The sequence below is a fragment of the Berghia stephanieae genome, chromosome 1 (genome assembly GCF_034508935.2).
Source record: "Berghia stephanieae isolate SIO BIC M18660-M18661 chromosome 1, UCSD_Bste_1.3, whole genome shotgun sequence".
In the NCBI taxonomy this organism is placed as follows: domain Eukaryota; kingdom Metazoa; phylum Mollusca; class Gastropoda; order Nudibranchia; family Aeolidiidae; genus Berghia; species Berghia stephanieae.
The window spans coordinates 58,291,319-58,316,717 of NC_088360.1; the positions used below are offsets into that span (position 1 = coordinate 58,291,319).

The 25,399-nt window shown below is 37.3% G+C and overlaps 2 protein-coding genes across 2 annotated transcripts; one reads left to right on the forward strand and one right to left on the reverse strand.

The window, feature by feature from the left end:
* LOC144978298 (uncharacterized) lies at positions 1-24,648 on the reverse strand. Its single transcript, XM_078924158.1, has 7 exons — positions 24,533-24,648; positions 20,490-20,624; positions 18,449-18,532; positions 17,937-17,992; positions 16,613-16,969; positions 13,103-13,388; positions 1-327 (listed from the first exon to the last, which is right to left on the reverse strand). Exons 2-6 carry the CDS (start codon positions 20,610-20,612, stop codon positions 13,109-13,111), a joined length of 900 nt encoding a protein of 299 aa, XP_078780284.1. The 5' UTR covers positions 20,613-20,624; positions 24,533-24,648; the 3' UTR covers positions 1-327; positions 13,103-13,108.
* Positions 2,405-6,157, forward strand: LOC144978288 (uncharacterized). Its single transcript, XM_078924146.1, has 2 exons — positions 2,405-2,948; positions 4,678-6,157. The coding sequence occupies exons 1-2, from the start codon at positions 2,546-2,548 to the stop codon at positions 6,009-6,011; spliced, it is 1,737 nt and encodes a 578-aa protein (XP_078780272.1). The 5' UTR covers positions 2,405-2,545; the 3' UTR covers positions 6,012-6,157.
* Positions 24,649-25,399: the final 751 nt, after the last annotated feature.

A 25,399-nucleotide genomic window follows, 5' to 3' on the forward strand; every position in this document is an offset into this window, starting at 1 on the left:
TCAGATCACAACATATTTATTGATCTATGACGATGTGTAAAAATGATGGTATAAAACAAATGAGTATAAAAATAGTCCTCCAAAAAATATGAAAAGTGTTTTTGACAAAAAAAACAAAAACTATATTAATACAGAAATATTAGAACTGAACTTGGTTGGACACATAAAAATAAAAATAGAAACAAAAAACACAAAAAAAGTTCAATTACAATAGAAATACACAAAGTCTACACTTAATTTAAAAATAAAAGCATAGGATCAATGACTAAAACTTATGTACAGCTAAAACGACTTGTGAAGACAGCGGTGGTTAGAAATCTCTTGGCTCTGTGGAAAGAAAAAAATAAGTAGTAATATTATCCATTCTTGAAAATGCATTAAAATGGATGTGGTGTTACTTTATTTGGTCAATATCCATTTCTCAGTATAATAATATTTCCACGACCCGCCACAAAAATTTTGGTTTAAAATCCTGCAATCAAGGGGTGGGACACCAAAAGGCTAATTTCATAGGAAAATTTTCCGACAGATACAAATTTCGTGGAGAGCACAAAAATCACAACTTAAGAGATACTAAAAAGAGGAGTTCTGACTAAAGGTTTGACCAGCATGCAATGTGACCTAATTTCTGGGTAACCTCAAGTACAGTAGAACATGAAAGTAACATACTTGGAAATAGTGAGTAAAATCTAATTCCCCGTTTTTTTCTCTTATTTGAGTCAATAAAATTAGCATTAAAGTAGCGAGCATTTCCTGCCCCAGCCTAGGACTTCGAACGAAGTAAAGCAAAACAACAGACAAGGGCGATTTAAATATTTTCAGCCTAGCTGCTTTTATTTTCTTATTTTTCGTTACGAGTAATATTACATAGGAGCCTAGTCTGTAGTAGTACATAGTAGGCGAAACAAATTTGGGTGGGGGTTGGGTGTGTGTGCGTGTGTGTGTATTGGGGTTGGGAGTCAATTATTCACCCAATGTGGTGCCACGCGACATAAGCACTGGCAGCCAACATGTCAACATGCCTCACTTGGCAGCATCGGCCAGCGAGTAGCATTCGTTAACGAATGACACGATGGCGAGAGAGGCGAGCGTGGAACCATCATTTCAGTGGGTCAGTGATTGAGTGATGCGCTTGCTTACCTCATCATGCCTAATGCATACAAACACTCGCACACACACACACACACACACATAAACGAAATCTTGATGGAAATGGAAGGGGTGGATCAACTTCAACCCGTGGCCATCATTACGTAGTTAACGAAGGCCGTGTTCAACCCCACCCTACCCCACTTTATCCACACATAGTCATTTGTACGCCCGCCCCAAATTTCAGAGAGGACTATGCTTGAATCTTTAGACAAAGTCAGGATGTTTCTAATGCAACATCGTGACTCTGAAAATGCGCTGGATTCTCTTGTTAAAGTTGAGCAACAAATTCAAGTGATGCTACAAGATTTAAAAAAACAATCCTCTATTACTATTACCGATTATTTAAAACCCAGTCCGTGTCACTAGATCAAATCAGTGTGAAGAGAGAGAGAGAGAGAGAGAGAGAGAGAGATTGTTTTGTTTGTTTTTTTGAGGGTTTTACGGCGATTGCAACACATTTAGGTTATATCAGCGCCAGTAAAAAGGAAGAAAATGGGATAGTAAAAAGTTCTAGAATTACTATTAAAGCACCCAAGAAAAAGTAAGACAGGGGAACTGGGAACAAATAGAGATCAGAGGCATATTCCAAGAGCAAACCATCAATGTACTTAGTTTGAGATCACCTATAAATCTCATCCGGACACAAGCACAAAATCCAACAAAGAGGAACACACTCAAATGCTTACATTATACATTAAAAATAACAAACATAATAATACATAACATCAAGATGATTTACAAGGAAAAAAATATCATTTCCCAAAAAAATAACTATGCATTTGACTGTTTCCCTCCCAGCTAGGACTCAGGCCAGGGCCAGGACAAAACCAAGTAATCTCATTCCAAGACAAAGACAGAAAGTAAGTTGGAAAACAGATATAGGGGATAGAAGACACAGAAAGTACCTCCCTGCCCACTATGGGAGATCAGGAACCCCACCGAGAGAGCGAGATATATATATATATATATATATATATATATATGAAGAGTTTTTTTCCAAAATGCGACATACGCCATTTTCAGGGATTGAGAGAAGCGGCTCAGATTCACTTCATGGGTGATAAAGCTTTGCCCTTTCAAAAATATTTCCGTCCAAATCGCGACATAACTTTAATTAAACGTGTATTTAATTCTACTTTTTTTCCAAAACGAGATATAGGACTGCAATGTTTTATTCCAAAATGAGACATAACCAGAGCCAATCAAAGACCGTGAATGGTGTTAATATTGACCAGTCGTAATTCGTTATGTTTTTGGCCCGGAACTGGTATCATGGATGCGCCCATTGACGTAGACCGTAGATAACCATTCACTCGTTCAACTTCGTACCGCTAACACCATTAACATACATTTTTAACCGCTCCTAACTTCGACTATTCAATTTTGAGAGACAATGGAAGTTTTTGATAACATAAACGAAACTGCACAGCGGACAGACCGAGGGAGGAAAAGGAAAGAAACAGCTAGGGCATACAAGACAGTAGGCAAGATGAGACGGGCCAATGGAGGCTACATTCCGACTGTTTCTTGCAACCACGTTTCAACTCCTTTGTGTTGTGCAGATCAGCTGAAGCCAGAGTCACTCGTCCAAATGTTCGAGACATTTTGCTCCCAGAGCAGCCATGCTGACCAAAACAGCATGTTGATATCCTTGATGGACGTGTCAGCTCCTTCAAGGGCCAGGATCGATGAAACAGAGAGGAAAAGAGGCCGTGATGTTACCATCAAATACAATGTGGTCACCTCAACAAGCGGGAGATTGCCTGTATGCAAAGCATCCTTCATGTCCATCCTCAGTAAGTTGTCATTTCCTTTTTTATTATAATATTATCGAATTGCAAAGGCTCTCTCATTCAGTTATCTTACTTTGACTTTGATCCGTATCCAACATCAAACACTCTAACTCAACTCTAACCTATTTTTCTTTGTTCTCACTCAACTTGGATCTAGTGCCCACTCTTTCTTCTGTTCCACTGTTTTAATTATTCTTTTTGCTGATTTATTGCCTAGTGCATCACTATTTATGTTATGATAATGATTACGCTATTTTCGTATTGATCACTTAGACTTAGTCTAAGTTAAAGTGAAAGTAGAAAGAAAATTAAATAGAGCTTAGGACATGGTAACGTCTTCATTATTTATAATGAACATAGAGTAAAGCCATGTAATGTAGGAAGGTGAGTACTAAGTCCTGCCATCGAGATGAGTGCATTGTTTATAGATAGTATGCAGATGACGTCACTCGGGCCTTTGTTATTGTTTTTGCCATCCGCGTTTGTGAGTTGTTCTCACTAAACTGTATTAACCAGACTATAAAAGTTCATGGTTACACAGAGTTTGTGTGTTGGTCCGTTATACTTCCGGATGGCAATGTTGTGAACTCCTTGGCCAAGCGCATTCTATCTATAAAATACCATAAAAATCATTTCATGGTATGGGGGGGGGGGGGGGGTATACTTTTTTATTGCTGTTGTGAGTGGACATTCACACCACGTGGCATGAATGAATATTTATTTTTATATCTCACCTTGTGTAGTTTGGACCACTGATATGAAGAAGAATCATGTTCATAATAGTAATAGTAGTAGATAAAGATTTTGTTAACAAAAATGAAGTGCTAATAGTAATAGTCTTAATGTTTTCATGATGCTACAGTTTTCAAGGTAATAACTGGTAACAAATTTAGGATTACTTGTTAAAAATTTGTTACAAATTGCGGACAAAAATTAAACAGCACGTTTTGCTAATAAATTAAAGAAATGATGTCGAGGAGAGACAACCAGAAATAAAATCGTGGAGCGACGATCAGAGACCGCAACACTATGCAGAAAGCGATGGAAACTACAGTCGTATTGTGACTAACGTTGAGATTGTAGTCAGAATGAAATAAGCGCTCACAGCTCTATGATTAAAGAGCATTGACAAAGCTATTAAAAAAGCTTTTGAGAGGTCATTGTGAAGTCAAAAATTGTTTATTTTTCTAAAAGTCGCCATTTTTTTTCATAATAAAGTATAAAGATAGACACACATTTAAGGAAGGTAGCATGTGTGCCATATTGCATGAAGATTTGAGGGGACACAATAGCTTATCCTTAACTTAATTAAAATTCCCTTCACAATTGGCATACAGCTTAAGGAGGCTACTTGGGGGGGGGGGGGGGGGGGGGGGGGTGTCTTTACAGTAAATGAGTACCTAATTTAATTTTCACTTAAGTTTCTGCAGCCCCGTGGCGCAATCCATCATCTCATAGTTCATTGGTTTACTACCTATCTGTGGTTTTAGTCGTTTGTTATTGTCTTTTTTTTTATTGTTTACTTTTTTTTGTTCTCACAAGCTAGATTTTAAAAATGCTTTTTCTGTTTTGAATTTTGATTTTATTATTCGTGTCTAAGGAAAAGTTGTGGGGGATTGAAGCTTGTGTGTGTAGGCATCTATAACATTATAATTTCTCTTGCTTGATACTTTCTTCATATACCCCTTTATCTCAATGTAACATCTTTCCTCTATTTTTTATATCCTTACAGATGTCAAGAAGGATCGTCTCAGTCGTCTTGCAAATAATTTCCTTAAGGAAGGCGCACCGAGAAAAGAGCGTCGCGGTGGCAGCAGACAAACCCCAGAGATGGTTGAGTTTAAAGAGTCAATCGTTTCTCATATTGAAACATTCACGTGCAGAGCCAGCCATTATGCACGTCGTGGAGCTCCTGGACGGAAGTATCTACCCAGTGACATGAATGTTGCCAAGATGCGCCAACTCTTTAATGAGCAGAATCATCGACAGGCTTCCTATGCCTTATATTATTCAATATTTTTGCATCGATTCAATCTGGCTTTTGGGCACCCGGCCAAGGATATATGCAGTGATTGTCTGCGATTCCGGATTCAGTTGCGCCAAGATTTACCTGAAGCACAAAAGCGAGCAAAGGCAGTCGCTTTTTTGCTTCATAGGCGACGTGCCAGGAAATTTTATGACTTAATGGACAACGTTGACGATTCATTAACACTATGTTTTGATGTAATGGAGAACCTTGTTCTCCCTAAAACTTCGATTGGACAGGCGTATTATTCACGTCAGCTATATATGTATGTTTTTGCTGTCGTGCGTCATGAAGGACGAGGACAGTCTGTTCCATTAAGGAATGTTTTCCTTTATACGTGGATGGAGACACAGAATAAAAAAGACTCAAATGTCATTGCATCCGCAGTTGAGCATGCTTTAACTGGTTTCGGTGAAAGCTTTCAGGGCAGGAAAGTCAGATTATTTTCTGACTCGTGTTTTGGACAAAACAAAAATTTCAGTATGGTGTCGATGCTGCACTCATTCAGGAAACGACATATTCCAAATAGTTCTATTCAATATTTTTTTCCAATTCGTGGCCACAGTTATCTGCCAGCTGACAGGGTATTCGGACGTATTGAGCAGGACATCAGGAAAAAAGCTCTTATTTTGCTGCCATCCGAATACATTGACATCTTAAAAAGACATGGCACTGTTTTTCAGTATGGAAAGGATTGGTTTGTGAAGGACTATAAAAAAGAAGTGGCGTCGTTTTTAAAGACTCAAAAGGGCTTCAGAGTGAGTGATGCCAGGGTGTTACAATTTAACAATGATAAAGTTGGCTTTAAGTCAGTGTATGAGGGACCATTTTGTGAACATTCGATTCTGAAGAAGGGGAAGCGTTGGGTTGACTTTGTCCCTGAGGTGATTGGAGATATTTCTTGTGTGAAAGAAGAAAAGAAGACGGACGTTTGCAATTTATTGGACAGTCTTGGTGTCAGTAATGATGTCAGGGCACAGTATGATAGTTGGCTCCTATCAACTTCTGTTACAGAGGATCCAGAATCTGATGAAGATTAGATTTACTGTGTTTATATAATTTTTTATTCCCTTTTCCATATCCATTGTTTTTATGAGTCTTATGCTTTGTGTCCTGTATGGTGTTTTTTTTAATGGCTGTTTACACCAGACCATTTAATTATTCAATCAGTTTTGGTTGGCTTAAGTTTTCCTTTGGGTATTTTTGTCATATTTCATACATTTAATGCCTACCTGTCTGACTACATACTTAAATCTTGTGATTATGTCCCTCTCTGTGGATTGACAGGAGGTCTTTTTTTTTAATGGATTGCTATTCGACACCCGAAACTCAGGTGTATCTTTTCACCAGGTTATTCGACACCCAAAGTCTCACATGCGCATGTTGAGAGTTAGCTATCCTCAACAACACGTGAATTTATCAGCACGAAAATTTTGGGTTTTGAATTACGTTCCCTTTTTTTAATTGCTGTTGACACCAGGCTATTCTTTTAAATTTAATTAATCCATCAGTTTTGTTTTCTAGAGTTTTTTTTTTTTTTTTTTTTGGGGGGGGGGGGGGGGGGGGGGGGGTATTTTAGCATAGTATTTTTTTTTCAATCAGTTTTTATTCCCTAAAGTTTCGCATCTTTCATAAATTGTCTATTTACTGTTGGACTTAGAATTCATACATTTTTTTGTTGCTTATTTAACTTTAAGCTGAGCTTTTGATACACCCCAGTTTTAATTCAGCTTACTGGCAATGGAACTGCTTTTCTCCTTATTTGCATGAAGGCAGGGATTTTTTGGCTCTTTTCTATTTTAAAAAGTGGTTTGGATGTGTAGTCATGTTTTCTGCTTAACATTTTTTTTTTATGGGTGGGGGGGGGGGGGGGGGGGATGTTCAGGGGTTTTGTTTGAGAAGTCCCGTATTTTTTGCAAGTACCACACGTTTGATATTGTATCATTTTTAATTTTCAGTAGGATTATTTTTTTTACTTTGGTTTGATTTTCCCCATCATGTAGTTGATGTGGACTTTGACATGTTTTTTATCTGTTTCAAATGTTTTGATGTCATTAAATTTATAAAATATATTTTTGAGTTATTTTTGTTTTCTTTTCATGCACATTGTCTTGTGACTGCATTATGCAATAGAGAATGCTTATGCTGAAGAGGAAACTTCCATTGGTGTTCTCATTTATACCTTCTGTATCTTAATATTAAGAGGAGTGTAAGTGGATTTACTGTTAGTGTATGTTGTATTTTCAGCTTAATCAACTTCCTTTGCATTTAATTGACTGCTGGCTATATTACTTTGGTAGACTCCCAACAGAGTTATAACCAGGAGTCTGGGCTTTTGTGAGGCCTTGCACAGGTTTCGTCTTTCTATTTCTAGTAAATTGTGTTACTATTCACCTACTTTTTCCCCTGGCGCTTATGACCTAAAGAGCCAGTACCCATTAAACATTCATAACCTAACAAGTACCCTGGTGCTTATGACTGAAGGGGTAGGAAGCATTGCAATTGTTAGGATATGACTGCTGTTTCCATCGCTTTCTGTGAGAGTGACTGCGATGCGACTTGAGCTTCTCCAGAAACTCAAGTCGCATCGCAGTTACTGATCTCTTGATGGAACCGACAGTCATATCCTGACAACAGTCGTACGTTAGGTCGACTTGAAATTGGCCCTCACAGTTCACAGTTTGTGGGTTAAATTTCCTAGAGCAATATGGAACAATTAACTACAATATGTATGTTTATGATTGGTCTTGGGTTAATTTTCATCCAGTGACTGTACTTAAACTGGTTATCGAAACTAGTCTGCGGGAGTTGGTTGGGTGCTACTGGTAGGCCCTCCTTTTCTCCCTGATCTATCACTACCATCTTGCTGTTCTGTGCTATATCAGACGATTTTGTGGCATTTCTTGGCTCTTGATAGGACTTTTGTTGAATATTACAAAGCCCTGGCGCTTATAGGACTTAAGAGTGTTGCAAGCGCTGTTAAACATTCCAAAACAAAAACAATTTCCTCCCTCTTCTTGTAGAGGGAACTTAACAGCATAAATTGCTTGCTATCATTTAGCCAGGACTCTAGTCTATGGTAGAGTACAAATTGCTGGATTAGATCCATCTAACCATTTGCTGACTCCAGACTGACAAGGGTCCAGAAAAAAAACCTATGCTATGCTGTGTCAAACCAGGATGACCAATTTAGCCCTGACAAGTAATTTATATTTTGTCGCTATCTTTTGCCAATAAGCAATTTTTTGTTGCCCCATATTTCCTATGGCTGCTTTACCACTGTCATGAGAGTAGATTTCATCTAATGATCAAATAGCTTAGCTTGCATTCTTTGGTTAGAGAAGAAACTTCTGTGTCTGCCCCAAGGCATCAAGAATACTGAGAGTTGCCATTAGTGTGTAGGCTTATAGCACATACTTTGCTTGGGTGTAAATCTGTATTTCTGTCTTACTTACACCAACATCTTGAGAGTGACTACATCCATTTTGATCAAAATTGGATATGTCTCACTTTGGCACAAATCTGTTGGGTGGATATGTCTCATTTTGGAGAAAAAGTGAAATTATAAATCATAACAAAGTACATTTTAAAAAAAGATAGATTTAAAAAAAAAATTATGTTCTGATGTTGAGCAAGAGGATAACTGTTTCAATTAATCAAATTATGTAATCTGCGTTGTCTACTGGTCAAAAATTTAAATGTCTAATATCTCAAAACAGAAATTTGACTTATGTCTCACTTTGGAAACAAACTCTTCATATATATCTATATATATATATATATATATATATATAGAGAGAGAGAGAGAGAGAGAGAGAGAGAGAGAGAGAGAGAGTCTGTTTGAATTTAATATAATATGCATACTTCTATGTTCTTGTTTTTTCTAGTCATGATTCTACTTGAAATAAAATAAAACAAGCATTCTGCCACTTCTGAGAAGAAATTGAAATAGGGGCGACAGCTTTTACTGGAATTACACACTCAAGGGAAATAACCAGCAATATTATAACCTTTTCTTCCACAGGCCGAGTGACCTTTCCTGGCAACTCGGGAATAGCGAGAACTCGGAAATAGTGAGTAATCAGGAGGGGACCCGTCAAACTCCCTATTTCCGAGTTCTACTGTACTTGCTGTCACCCCCAAAGCAATCAAACCCACAGATTGTGAGCATTTATCACAATACTTTGACATACCAACAAGGGAAATGCATTGCAGCACTTAACAACACCATGCATATATTTCAATCACTTGTGTTAAAACTGTAAGTGATGCTCAGGTTCTGGAGGACCGATTAATTACAGTGATAGCGATGGTTATAAGCTCACGAAAATTATGGTTGTGCAGACAAGCGCCCTCCTCCCTCCCAGATACCTGAACATCCTCTCATGCCACCCAGTGTCGTTTGGCATGGTGGTGTGCATTTGGTTGTCCCCATGAGTGAAGCAGAAGGGATTGATATTCACTACAGTTCACTTAATCGCACATCGGTTAATCTCACACTCCGCATATACGCTACACATTCCCGAAAAACGGAATTTTGTTTTGATGAGTTTTGGATTAGAAACTTTTTTATCTTAAGCGGATCGCAGTGTAGAGGAAATGCCAAATAAGCAGGTCATTTATATGACAACTGTTTCTAATGATTAAGCTAAGATAATTCTAGTAGTATTAGTATAAGCTTAGGCTTACCAAACAAGAAACAGTCATATTAAGTACAATCACCCCTAAAATCATGTCATAACCCAGAGACGCCAACTTTAAATTTGGCTCACAGGAGTTTCAGACACCACTCGTAGGAATTTCAATGCCGAAAGAGGAATTTCCGCACAAAAGAAAAAGGAATTGGAATGGTATTTGGCATTGTGTTTACATAATGTATAGAGTTCTGATTAGAATTACATTATGATATATAAACACATCACCAAATACAATCCCAAAGTTTCCTTACTTCAAATGAAGTAAAGCGCCAAACCTTAATGGTAGAGATTGTAGTACTGGTGGTAGTGAGAATGATGTGGTGTTGGTGTTTGTAGTAATAGTGGTAGTGATGATGATATGGTGGTGGTGGTGGTTGAAGAAGTTCTGGTAGTGATGATGATGTGGTGGTGGTGGTTGTAGTAGTAGTGGTAGTGATGATGATATGGTGGTGGTGGTGGTTGTAGTAGTAGTTGTAGTGATGATGATGTGGTGGTGTTGGTTGAAGTAGTAGTGGTAGTGATGGTTGTTGTAGTAGTAGTAGTGGTAATGATGATGTGGTGGTTGTAGTAGTAGTGGTAGTGATGATGATGTGGTGGTGGTTGTAGTAGTAGTGGTAGTGATGATGGTGGTGGTTGTAGTAGTAGTAGTAGTAATGATGTGGTGGTGGTGGTGGTTGTAGTAGCAGTGGTAGTCATGATAATGATGTTGTAGTGCTTGTTGTTGTAGTAGTAGTAGTGGTACTTGTGGAGATGATGATGTGGTAGTGCTAGTGACGATGATGTGGTGGTGGTTGTAGTAGTAGTTGTGGTAGTGATGATGATGTGGTGGTGGTTGCAGTGATGAAGATGATGTAGTGTTGTAGTAGTGATGGTAGTGATGATGATGTGGTGGTGATGGTGGTTGTAGTAGTAGTGGTAGTGATGATGTGGTGGTGGTGGTTGTAGTACAAATGGTAGTGATGACGATGTGGTAGTGGTGGTTGTAGTAGTTGTGGTAGTGATGATGTTGTGGTGGTGGTTGTAGTAGTATTAGTGGTAGTGATGATGTGGTGGTAGTGGTTGTAGTAGTAGTAATGATGATGTGGTGGAGGTGGTTGTAGTAGTAGTAGTATTGTTTGTTTGTTTTTAAGGGTTTTACGGCGCTTGCAACACATTTAGGTTATATCAGCACCAGTAAAAAGGAAGAAAATGGGACAGTAAAAAGTTCTAGAATTACAATTAAAGCACCCAAGAGAAAGGAAGACAAAGGGGAACTGGGAACAAATAGGGATCAGATGCAGATTCCAAGAGCAAACCATCAATATACTTAGTTTGAGATCACCTTTAAGTCTCATCCGGACACAACCACAAAATCCAACAAAGAGGAATACACTCAAATGCTTACATTATACATTAAAAATAAATATAATACATAACAGAGAGATGACTTACAAGGAAAAAAATATCATCTCCCAAAACAATAACTATGCATTTGACTGTCTCCCTCCCAGCCAGGACTTCGAACAGGGCAAAGTAATCTCATTCCAAGACAAAGATGAAAGCATGTTGGAAAATAGATATAAGGGGATAGAAGACACAGTATGTACCTCCCTGCTATGGGAGGTCAGGATCCCCGCCCAGGTAGTAGTAGTAGTGATGATGTGGTGGAGGTGGTTGTAGTAGCAGTGGTAGTGATGATGTGGTGGTGGTGGTTGTAGTAGTAGTGGTAGTGATGATGTGGTGGTGATGGTGGTTGTAGTAGTAGTGGTAATGATGATGTGGTGGTGGTGGTTGTATTAGTGGTAGTGATGATGTGGGTGGTGGTGGTGGTTGTAGTAGTGGTAGTGATGATGTGGGTGGTGGTGGTGGTTGGGGTGTGTCCTTGGAACAATTTGACCTCACCGGAATTTGCTTCTCCAGACCGGAGTTTTTTCCAGTGAAACCGGAGTTTTGGCATCACTGTATAACCTTATGTCCATACCTTAAACACAACTTAACAGTAACTATTTTTCCAGCAACGACCAATTTAATTAATTTCTCATATCTTTTTCGATGCGGGACAACTCAGAACTCCAGACTTACCAAATTGAAAACTTCAAATTTAGTCATTTTAATGTTAATTTTTAGTAATTTGACAAGGAAATTCGTAATTTCTGAAATTGTGTATGAACAACCACAATATTATCATTAATATCATCATTATTATTATTATAGTAGTAGTAGGAGTTGTTATTCTTCTTATCATTATTATTTTTATTATCATTGAAGTATTACTAAGAATTAAAAATTCGTAATTTTCCATAAAATTTCGTATTTGGCCATGAAATTTGTCTAAAATTCGTAATATTACGAAAAATTCGGCAATGATGGAACTCAGTCACAAACCCTGCACTTCCTGCATTGTGAGAGATTACTTTAAACAATAGAATGTATCAAAGCTAAAGGACAATAACTATGCGACAAACTAAAAATGAAATAAGATCAAAAATTATTTTGTCTACTTTGGATATGTAAACCTATTAAGATAATTTCTCGGCAAGCCCATGTAAAATCTAAAGATGGGAAAATGAGAGTGAAACAATGGCAGAAAACTAATTTGCGCTGGAATTAATTACCACTATTGTTTCTTATAATAAGGTACCCAAGTGAAAAAATGGCCAACCAGTTTGATTACAACACGAGGTAATCGAGCTGTTATTAGTTCTAGTTTTAGTTGCAATTGTATAACCTTCAATCTGAAAATATCTATATAACATACTTCCGGCATTCGCATTTTCCCTTTCAACCATATAAATGTGGTCAACTTTGGCTTAGACAAAACACGTGACGGGTTGGAAAGTGAAAAAAATAATTTCACAAAGGCTGTGTGAAAATACACTAGGCTGTGTTCAGATACGACAATCTGAAAAACTGTCATTTAACCTTAGCAACATATCTACCTATAAACGACTCATGAGCTGGGTGTAGCTCTCCGGAACATTCCCAATTATGTTCCGATTGTTCAACGTTTCACAAATTCTTTCTTCACATTTTTAATTTGAGGAACTGACTGATTTCAGTTAATTGACTGGTCTATTAATTTATTAAAATCAATTATTGTTAGCTACTATTGGTGAAGCTGCTACAGTTACTTCTACTTTTACTACCACTAATATATTAATCAATATCTGATATATCTAAAAAAAGGATAAACAGATTTAGCTCCGGTCCAACCATCCATGTTATATCTGGTTTCCACCACAACAAGGATATAATTGTCAAGCAACCCTGCCCTTTTCACTCTCAGCTAAGGACCCTGAAATCTTTAAGGCAAAACCCAACAAACTCATTCTATGACAAGGACATAAATTATCAATTCACAAAAAGGAAAAACGTAAAAGAAAAAAATATATTATCGAGCATAATGCTACAATTAGGATATCTCAAGCGTTAAAATAGAACAGTATCATAAATACCTCATTTTAAAAGAATATGGCATCAGTGGCAAAAGAGGTCTGGCTGTCTCCTGACCTGCCGCCAACACCACCGCCACCCATTGGCCCGTTCTGTCGTCCACCATAGCTGCTCTGACCTTGACGTCCGAGGTAATCAGCTGGCCCATTCCCAGCACCAAGACCACCACCACTACCTAAACCACCAGCTCTGTCAAGACCTCCACGGAAGAAGTCGCCTCCAGAACCTCTGGCACCTACACCTCCCATGACATCAGCTCCACTTCTTGGGCCACCCATTGCAGCCTTTCTGTTAACAATGAGAATTATGAAAAAACATACACATAAGATAAAATTTGTTTGGATGAGTAAAATTGTCTGTTTACCCTTAAAGGGCTGACCCTCTTCAAATACCCCCCCCCCCCCCCCCCCCCCCCCCCCTCAGATGGCTTAACTCCAGTTTGCTAATGAATGAGGCTTTACAAAAATGCATAACTTTTTGACTGTATAAGATACAGAGTTGCTTCAAATGGCCAAAAAATATAGAAAGAATTGCCTTTTCTATGATATATGACACATATAATAAAATTATCAAGACTATGAAAAAAAAATAAAAATGAAAAGATATTAATCAAAATTACAAATTCTAACACTGTTAAACCCATTATTTTATTTTTTAAAATTAGTCTAAGGAGTCAGCATGAAATTCTGCAAAGCAGAGTTCATCACACAGGTGTGTGTTGCAAATGGGACACCCGAACCCAGTTTCTGGACGTTTGTCGCTGTCAGTTTTGACATCTTTTGTCTGTTTTTAATAGTTTCTAATGGCTAACCCTGCTTTTTCCTCAATGGCAACTGCATGCGCCTGTGTTTGCTCTGCAATCTGAGTCACAAGGGTATCAGGGAAAAAGAGCTTGAACTCGTAAGGATGACAGGTGTAATCTAAGTCAGTATGTCCTAAATTAGGACCACTATGTCCAAACAACTCCCTTCTACATTTTCCAGTTGATCAGACCACGAACACTCTGCCTGGTCACCAGCCTCGTTAGACATATCTGCAACACTATCTGACACATCCAGATCTATATCACTTTCATTATCAATTCATCTTCAGCATCATCAACTGGACTGCCATCATCTTCCTCATCTACACAATTGGTGATCTATATCACAGGATGATGATGATGATGATGTGGTGATCTTGCAAAATTCAAGGAGTTTTCTCAGTGATAGCAAAATCAAGGAGGTTTCAAGGAGGCCGCGGGAACCCTGTGAACATCTAACACATTATGACTAATTCAAGATCTATAATTTATTTTTATTCTTTATTTTAAATTTTACAAATGATTTTACTGCTGTTTAAAAATTGAGTCTCTCATTTAAATTTCGATTAATCTTCAAATTCATGACCAATGTCCAACTAAACAAAACTTTGGATCAAATTTTTTATCTCCATATACTTGAATAATCTCTTAGACTGAAATTCAAGGTGAAAACTATAACATAAAATATGCTCAATTGTAAAATATTATGCAAAAAAGCCTGTATTATCAGAAAAAAATAAGTAAAAAGCGACTATTTAATAACCATCTAAAGGCAAATTATATTCACACAATAAAACGGTAGGGGAATTGAAACTTCAGACTACAAATAATGCTTTTGCGGTTCTTCACAAAATAACGATATCATTATAGCAAAATGCGGGATTGCAGGATGATTCTGCAAAATGGGGGATGGTAGACATGCCTGTAATAATAATGAGAGTAATTTGCCTTTTCCCCCCCCTCGCTAAAAAAAAGGATTACCTCCCCTCAGTATGCAAATGTCAAAGCCATGAAAATTTTCTGATTAAAATTACATGGATACATGGTAGTGTATTGTTATTATTGCGAGTTTATTGTGAGTTGCCTGTGAATTGAGTGAGTTGGATGGGTGTCACAGATGTTTATCAAGAATACTTGAGTTCGTGAGAGAAAATACAGACACATGGTATTGATAAAATCAGTAGTGGACAGAGAATGACAGAAAATCTAGGAATTTTGTGCAAATGTCCAAATCTACAATTTATATAATTTTTTCTGGTTATTAGCAATGACATAGCAACAGCAGATTTCTGTGTGAAGATGAAATGGTGATGAAAGGATTCCTTTTACTCAGACTGTAGAGGATAAACTTTAAGCTCTGGATCTGTTTGTAATAGAGAAGTTTCCATGATGCAAGCAAGTTTCATACTCTGACCTTAAACCTGATGCCATAGTGGAATGCAACATTTCTCCCCTGCTCCCCATGAAAGCCCATTCCAAAACTATGCCTATCAATCCATGGAATGCACCACACAATCTGCACAGTTTCTTAAGTTTATCATAATGGTCTACTTCTGAATGTTCCATCATCCTAAATTTTTTTTCCTTTTACAAAAAGCAAATTAAATAAGTAAATAAACATTAAAAAAAACAAAATAAACAAAACACAATAAAAAGGGAAACCAAAGGAAACAAACGAAAAAACAAAAACAAAACAGAATGTGACTTAATAAATTTAAATAATATCCAAAAATGTATTTTACTAAGAGACTTACTATGAAAGGACAATTTTTTAGGGATATTACTCATTTCAAATTTGTATGGAAATCAAAGAGGAAACTTTCAATTCTTCAGAGAATAATCAAATGATATTTTATCATGCACAATTTACTTATATCTCCATGACGTAACTCCCATAAAAATACCACTCAAGAAATACACTTATGAATATGACAAATCACAGCATCTGTGTCATTTAATTGAGAAAATGAAAAAGGTATCCAGAAATAGCTTAAAATTAATTCTTTATACTGATGGGAAATTTAATTTTGTTCATTCCTACAAATCTGATTAATAATTGATTTTGAATCATGATATAACAACACAGCTTAGAACAGGGAGGGTAACCGGCCTTGACCATCTGCAAGGTAAGGTTAATTGACAGTGATGGAATGCTGGATCATGGATGCACGGTGCTGGTGCGGTCATAACAAAGGAAATCTTAAGTGTTATCCACCTAGAAATTCTCACTCGCCAACTTTTCTGACAAACTTTGACCCATGGCACCAAGAGTACAGGTAAAAGCAGTTCTGACCTTGCATGTCATTTCTCGAGTATTGCCTATACCATAAGAGAAATTGAGAAAGAGAAGAAAGGATAGGTCTCATTACCCACACCCAGACTTTGGGATTGGCCAAGCAGCTGGTGCAGCTGGGCACGACACGTTTGACATTTGACACATAGTGAGTTGATTGTGGGGAGCCTTTCTCCTTGGGCCTATTAATTGAAAATCCAGTAGTATCTGGATTACCCAGAATCAGTACTGGCCACCCCAAGCTTTCATTATTGTTAATTTTTTTGGTACAGAAAAATATTGGGCCTATTTGACATCCTGTCAATGCATTCAGGATCTTTGCAAATTTGACATACTCTGACTGCTTCTCTGAGGGAGCTTATTATAACTAAACATACAGCATAAAGAAAGAGAGAGCAAAGTAAGGTATAAATTTACCTGTCATAGTATTCTGGAGGTGGTCTTGCAGCAATAGGATCTCTGTCTCCAAGATAAGTTTCAGACAAAGGACGAGCTCTGTCTTCTAGGAATGATCTTGGTGGCGGAAGTCTGTCTCGTGGATCTGATATTCTATCACGAGAAAGAGGAAGTGGGTATCTGTCTCTTCCACCGCGTTCTGGACCCATTCTACTGTATAAAGCCTCTCTCTCCATGAAAAGACGGTAGTACGGATCATAGCGGTCAAATGGCATAGGAGGAAGAGGATAAGGATATCTGTCGTAATCTCTGAAGTCCCTTGGAGGAGGAGGACCATAGGGTCTACCCCTTGGGCCACCGCCACCACCACCACCATACCTAAATTTTGGAGGGAAACAGGAATTTATGAATATAAATCCACATTCATGAATGATAGAGAAAATGCCTATGAAAAAACTTTAAAATATTGACAATGCTACACAAGAGCTGAGTAAGATGTGGCATATACTTACAATTAAAAGACCCACTAAGTGGTAATACGATATTTTCAAACAAAATTATGAATAAATATAAAAAATATTCCAGAACAATTTCTTCACTCTTTATTGTTTGTAATCATTCTATCTCTGCCTTAGTGAACCCATATAGCCTGACAACAGAGATTATTTCAAGGAAACAAAAAAACAAAACAAATTATATCCCCGGTAACCTGGATAAAATATTCCAAATTTAAACCCTCCAATTCCATTCCTCTCAAATCTGTGTATAATTATTTTACTTGTTAAATGGAGGTGCCCTATAATTATTTATATTTAAAAAAAAAACAAGCTTGTGGAGTGTTGTATATGTAATTCAATAACTATTAACAATATCAATATAAAACAAAAGAATTCCAAGCTACTGCATCTCTAAAACGTTTCAAGACTGGGACAGTAACTAAACTTCAAAATCATCATATAAAATATACAGCTTACGACTTCATTAATGCTCCTAAACACTACGATTCCCGATTAGAACAATGCTAACCCAAAAACTTGAGGGCATTTCTGGATAAGCAAATGAATAAAATCTTAAATATAAAAAGATTTCTACTTAAGTTTCCATAAAAAAAGTTAAATATTAAAATTTATAGGGAATCAATTATCAAAATTATTAAAGTTTAAAAGTTGAACCAGTGACCAATTCAAGTACTTGTTGCGACTGAACAGAAGCTGTATGCCGAGATCGATCAGACATTGACACACGCATGATGGTGACAATCACAGACGGCACCGGATCGGTACAACCAGGAATCAACGCACATGTAATATTCTTATCTAAGACTACGCAATCAAGGTTTTCTAACCCTTTCCTGTCGAATTTTCCGCCACCGCCGCCGCTTCCTTTCTTTCCGGTCGATAGCTGTAAGATTAAAAAGAATAAGAAATTGTATCTGTGTTCCATAGAACCAATCAAGCCTGAAGGTTAGTTTTCAATAAAAAAAGACGCACACAATAATTAAGACCAAAATTTTAAGAAAAAACGTGAAGGCCGCAAGACTTTGCAGTCATCTAATCTATATTAAATCTGAGTAATTGACAAGGGAGAAGATAAAAAAAGTAATAAAAAAATAGAAATCTTGAAAAAATAAATTTAAGAAATATATCAAAAAACGAAAGAAAAAATATCGTGGTTCGGGTAGTCCTCCGAAAACCGCACATTGTATTTGTTGCAATAAAGACATCGGTTTCTATTATAATACGTAATTAATTAAAAGTTCGAATGTGAAGGTCGTGAAGGTTTCTACAAATTCGGAAAAACGTGTCCCTAGCAGATGTAATTGAATTCACAGTTTATTGAGATACAAATGAGACTTACCTCTACCCTGATGTTATTTCCATCAACACTGTACCCATCCAGTTGTGCAATTGCCTTGTTAGCATCATTCTTATTGGTCATGTGCTTTAAGTTGTATTGAAAAAAAATATAAATACCAAGAGAATTAGCTGGAAATATAAAAGCATATCTAAACTTGAGAAGTAAACTTCTACATGAATACTCATTCACATAAAAAAAAATAAAAAAACAAATGTCATGTGTCCTGATCTAAGAGCCATTAACTTTTTTTAATGTGTGGAATGACAATAATATAAACAAAAAATCAAGGCCCAATTAATTTGTTGAAAAGTTATGGCCATTTGAACAAATTGATAATGGGTCCAGTATTGTCAGAGGCCAAAGCACTAATTTTGGGGCCAATCACGGTAAACTTGGAATCTTTAGTCAAATACACTGGAAGAATTTTAAGTGTTTTTCCATTAATCCTGAATGAAAAATAAAACATATTTTCCAAAGAACTAAAGTCAATAGTTGAGAGCAATCATGCTCGGCTAACAAAACCCAAAAGAGTGGGGTGTGTCCCTGGATAAGACACTTAAAACATTTTACATCACTAGACTTGGGCATAAATGAGCATCTGGCTCCAGTCATATAAAATGGTGACAAAGGCCATTTCCACTATATAGACCTGTAAATGAGCTCTATAAAAATTGACTGAAACTCTTCGACAAACTGAAGATTTGATTTTTTTTTTTTTTTAATTGGGCATCATTGGAGAGGAGAGTGATAAATACAATACATTAAAATAGTGGGTGTTATTCTTACTGGAAGTATGACTGCCATAATTTGATGTAGAAGGAATGCTAAATAATAAGCATGTCATTCATATAGAATATAGGTAAGATGACTTCATTTCATCAAAGTCATATTCCTGCCTCTGGAATTTTTCTGACATAGTCAGAAAAATAATCACCATTATCATCTTTAACTTCTAGCCATGACCAATTGAATTTTCGATGCTTGACAAGTCTGAATTGCGATCCACGAACAGCTCAGCCATTGTGAGAACATAATTAGAATAATGTAGCAATGAGCAAACTTGATTTTCAATCAGTTAATGACAGAAAAAAAAAAAACTTAAATAAATATGACTTCTGGCAAATACACTGAATTATTAAATAGAAGTAGAAGTAGAAGTGAATTATAAAGAAGAAACTTCGGCAGGCGTAGCGAAAAAATTCAAAGAATCGAAATGAAGGGAAGGTAAATCGCCACAAAACAGCAAGCTCACTTGGGCTTGAGCAAAACAATGGCAGAAAACCGCCTGATTTGCACTGGAATTAATTAGGCTACTTACCATTGTTCCTTATAATTAGGTACCCAATCAGTGAAGAAACGGTCAACCAGTTTGTTTACAACGTGAGGCAATCGAAATGTGCTTGTAGCAATCTATCCTAATCTAACTTTCGATTTAAAGGTGTCTCCCATTATCAGATGTTACTTCCGGCATTCGCATTTTACTTTTTTTTATACTTTTAAAGCCCAGCTTGTAAATGTGGTCAATTTTGGCTTAGATGAAACAGTGAAATTTATCGCTCGGCGGCTCAGTTAAAATTGGCTACCGTTGGGATCACGACAGGGGTTGGAAAGTGAAAAAATAATTTAACGAAGGCTGTGTGAAATTACACTGGGATGTGTTCAGTCACGCCAATTCTAAAAAGCGCCGCTTAGCCTTGGCAATAAATCCATCGTTAATATGAACGGCTCCCATGAGATATGCGTAGCGTTATGGAACACTCCTAATTACTTTACGGTCATGCGACTACGATTTGTGAATTCATTCTTTCTTCACTTTTTTTAATATTTGAATTTGACAAATTGACTGATTTCAGTTAATTGACTGAGAATTTACAGGTCTAACTATATTCATAACTATAAGTAGACTCGTCTACAATTAATCTGCACAATTAAAAACCAAGATCTCCCTACCCTGCATCACAATAAAATGTGACTGTGATGCCCGAGATTTGTGAATTTTTAATTCTTCCAATCTGGCCATTTACAATTTTGCATTACTTACCACAAATCCAAAGTTTTTTAGGACATCACATTCCACAACTTCCCCATACTTCTCAAAAAGCGGACGCAATTTGTCCGATGTTGTGTCTGAATTGAGGTTTCCCAAAAAAATCTTGATAGTCATCTTTGGATGTTACTAGAAAGGAAAAAAGGATACAAAAATACAAAACAAATTAAATTATCATAATGAAAATGGCCTGATGAAAATGTGAGCTGAAGGAACTGTTTGGTCTGACCTTGATACGCTGTGATTATCCCCAGACACCTGTCTGGGGATAACCAAATTCCGTTATTCCCAGACACATATTTGAAACTCCGCTCTTTTAAACAACTATCCACATTCCAGAATATGGAATGTTTCCAAATGCAAATAGAAATAAGGAAAGTTAATAAAATATCTATAAAAACATAAAATGACAGCCAACCTTGGATAAAGTCCAGGTTTTTTATTATTGCAATAATGACAGCCTTAGAGCGATATCTAGCCACCTCGAAAATTAATAATCGAATCATGATTCTCCTCAATCTGAGTGACTGGGTGAGAATTGCCAAAAGTCACCCATTGGACTATTCTCACTACTGTGGGTGAGAGAGCTACCCTTTCGGTAGTCTCACTCCGCCTGATGAGAATAGAGGCCGATTAGAGGTCTACTATCTAATCATGATCAAGGCGAAGTGGCCTTTTGAAAGCGTTGACTCACTCTTTCTTAGTCTTAGTAGAAGTAGAAGGCTCGTTTGTTGGAAATTGTAGTAATAGGCACTTTGATAACTCCAGTCCAGTGGCCGCCGATAGGCTCACTGTAAGGTGAAACTCGTTTTTTGGAACTTTATTTTTTACCCTTTACTGTGTTGGTCACCATCATGGCGTTATTTGTGAACCTATGTGACTAATTTTGGTATCATTATAAAGGGCACAAAACAAGCTTTCTCAATCTTAATTCCTGATTGTATTTCTCAGAAAACTTATGTAATAAAAATTTATAAATTTTTGAATTATAAGAACTTTTAAAATTATGGCATGGATACATTTTAATTATACTTCATACATCGATAGACAATTAATTGAAGAATATCTCTGCCAAATTTCATCAAAATTGATACACTCGCTCAGTATTTTATTTTTCCCGCCACCAACCCCACTTTTTAGGACAAAAACCTCATATTTTTTTCCATTTTCATTTATCCTTAATTTTTTCCATACTTTCCATACATGAAAATGATTTATATGAAAATAAAGCTTATTTTCTGACCTTTAAAATGATATCTAACACTTGCCATTTATTTTTTAAATTGAAACAAAATTACTGAAAACAATAAGTGGGCCATGTTGACTGCAAGACTCAAAATTTCCCGATCGCCGCGAGATGCTGGTTTTGAGTCAGCGGTGAGATCACAGATTCTCTCTGTAAGATTGACAAAAAAATTTCAGTCGTAGGTCATAGAGAAACAAATAAGGTATCAAATTTTATGTTTTTTTCAAGACCCCCGCCCCCTCCCTGACTGAGTCAAATCAAGATATTTTGAGTTTGAAAATTTTATCAAAGTGCCTAGTAGTAGTAGTAGTAACAGTAACAGTAAGTCAGTAAGTTCAGTAAGCTTTCACATAACGTCACGTCACAGCATGATCAAGGTTTGTATTAGTTTTGGTGGCGTTTTTATACACCTACAAAAAACGCACCGTTTTTTATGCACCTCCGTTGGCGGTGATGGTAAATTAATGAAAATGTTGCTGCATACGTCCATGAGGTTTAAATAGTTTAAGATTGTAGTTTAGCACGCTGCTTAGTGATTACCGATGTACAATGATAATAAATTAAAGAATAATAACAATAATTTAAAAAATAAAGAGTAAAAAGAAACATGGCACACAAATACTTTTAGAAAATTAAAATCGAAGTTTTTGAAAAAAAAAAAAAAGAAAGAAAAAAAGCAAACAAAAACAAAGTAAATCCAACAAAAAAAAATGTCAACAATGGGAATCGAACCTGGTACTTTCAAGGTTGGAGTCTGACAGCTTGTCCACTGCGCTACGGAGCCACCTGACTGTTCATCACATTTAATGTCTTTCTAATACATTATTTTACCTTCAATGCAGCTTCTATTTTTATATTTCGATTTTTTAAATTATTATTATTTTTATATAAATTTATTAACAAAAACATCCTACAAATGTCACAATATAACTTTCGCCGTGTCCAAAGACAGAAACACAATATCGCTAATGAGATTGGGTGGGATGCGCATGTGTGACGGAGGTGTATAAAAAAACGATCCGTTAAGATACACCGTCAACGGAGGTGCATAAAAACACTACGATTAGTTTTTGATGCTACTATAAGTTGACAAATTGAATAAGGCTGCCTCTATTCTCACCCCCGGGATGAGAATAGAGGTAGTTGCCCCTTCTCGCTATTCTCACCCCTGTAACCAACAGTTAGGGAGGGTAGCCTAGCCTAGCCGCCGTCCCTTCTCGCTATTCTCACCCCTGTTAACCAACAGGTAGAGAGGTTAGCCTAGCCTAGCCGCCGTCCCTTCTCGCTATTCTCATCCCTGTGTCAGGTCAGCTTAACACCCCCTCCCCCCCTTCCTCACTACTCTCACCTGATCATCATCTCTCTCGTGACTACTTTTAGTGGTACTGGACGTAAGGAAAGTAAACATGCAGCCCCACCCCTTCTCGCTATTCTCATCCCTGTGTAGGGTCAGCTTAGCACCCCCCCCCCCCTTCCTCACTACTCTCATCTGATCATCATCATCTCTCTCGTTACTACTTTTAGTGGCACTGGAGTACGGTGGGTGAACATGCAGCCCCACCCCTTCTCGCTATTCTCATCCCTGTTAACCAACAGGTAGGGAGGGTAGCCTCGCCACCGTCCCTTCTCGCTATTCTCATCCCTATTAACCAACAGGTAGGGAGGGTAGCCTCGCCTAGCCGCCGTCCCTTCTCGCTATTCTCATCCCTGTGTAGGGTCAGCTTAGCACCCCCCCCCCCCCCTTCCTCGCCACTCTCACCTGATCATCAAATCTCTCCTTGTACTGGACGTAAGGAGGGTGAACTTATATGTCGTGCATTTAAAATGTTGACTGGCTGGCTTGAGATATGGGAATCACTGTTGGAAATCTGTCTACGGGATTCTCTCTCTCTCTTTAAGCGAACTGGATTCGCCCAATTTCTATGAATTGGACTTTTCCTTTTATGGGCATATTATTATTTTGTGTTGACTTAGCTGTCTCAATTTCTCCCTACGTTAGGTATTTTAACTTGTTTATATTTTCTCGCTCTCTCCCTCCCCCTACCCCAAACTTTATTTCTCTACATCTTTTATAGGCTACCTATTGTTTGTATTTCCTTTCTCTCATCCACTCAATATTTCATATCTCTCTCGCCCTCTCCCCTCTTTCTCTTATTTTAATTTGTTGGTATTTTTATTTTCTTCTTCTCTTTCTCCTCCACATTCTATTTCGTCTCCCCCCCCCCCCTCTCTCTCTTTCTTTCTCTCCCCTGTCTCAATTTATATCTGGCTGTTGGTTAGGTAATAGTCATACGGGATGAGAATAGCGAGAAGGGGTGGCGGCTAGGCTAGGCTACCTACCCTCCCTAAGTGTTGGTTAACAGGGGTGAGAATAGCGAGAAGTGAAGTGGCGAGGACCTCTACTTTCATCCCGCCGGGATTCCCGGGGTGAGAGCGCGATCGATTTTTTTATTCTCATCCCGGGGGTGAGAATAGTCACTCCGATTGAATAAATAAACGCATGACAAAAGATCCACTGTAAAAATAAAAATACTAATTGAAAGAGATGCCACCCCGCCAAGGAGTCAAGGAGCGTACGGAATTTCTCCCGAATGAATTTATTAAGGTCCATCACTCACACTGTCACTAAGGGAGGAGACGCCGAGGCCTAGACCTAGGTCGATTGTTCACAATATAATATAGGGAAGATAATGCATTCATATTTAAAGAACAGTGTCATTCTTATAAAAACTATTAACTTGAACTTAATTATTACGACAAAATAAAAAGGGAAAAAAGAAGAGACACTTACAAATTTGACCCCGATAAAATGTATGAGGGATTTGAAAGGAAGTAGGTAGAGAAAAGGAAGCGAAGGCGAGCCAACTCATGGGATCGATTTCTTTCAGTCGTGTCAAGATCTGTATTGACGAGTACGGGGGCTAGACGTCTACTTGAATACAATTTTTTATTTAAAAAAAAAAAAAAAGAATATAATTTCTAGAAGCACAACTCCTCAAATTTACCGTGCTCACTTCAATTCAAAATGTATTATTCATCCACCCGACAGGGCATATGTCATAGCAGGTTTCCTAAACCATACAAAACAAGTCGTATGTTTGGCGTCCCGTTTAACTAACAGTCTTACCATTTCTGTCACTGTCTAAAGCCTGGTACTCATTCACAACTGAGTCGAGGTAATGTATTTCAAATTTCCTACCAAAGGACTCAAAATAAAATCCTCCCAGTGTCACCCGTTCGATCACTAACCACTCTCAAATTGGTTGAATTATTGTTGTAAGACAAGACGCCGTACTACGGAGAAAAAGACGTTTCAATACTAATAGTAGTAATAATTTTACTTTTTACTTTGATTTTTAATTTTATAGCTTCATTACGGGTAGGTATAAAACCCTTTTTTCCATATGAATTCGTCGAACGCAACAAAACGATTGTGAACCATACTATAGTTTAAGCAAATGAAGAGGTAGAAGATAAAGGGAAACATTTATATGAAGTAGGGATGGGACATAGAGCATAAGTCGGGGATACCCCATATATTAGAACGTTATGGTATAACCACAGTTGCAGAGGATGGATATATATGATATATATGGGATATATATATATATATATATATATATATATATATATTATGTGTGTGTGTGTGTGTGTGTGT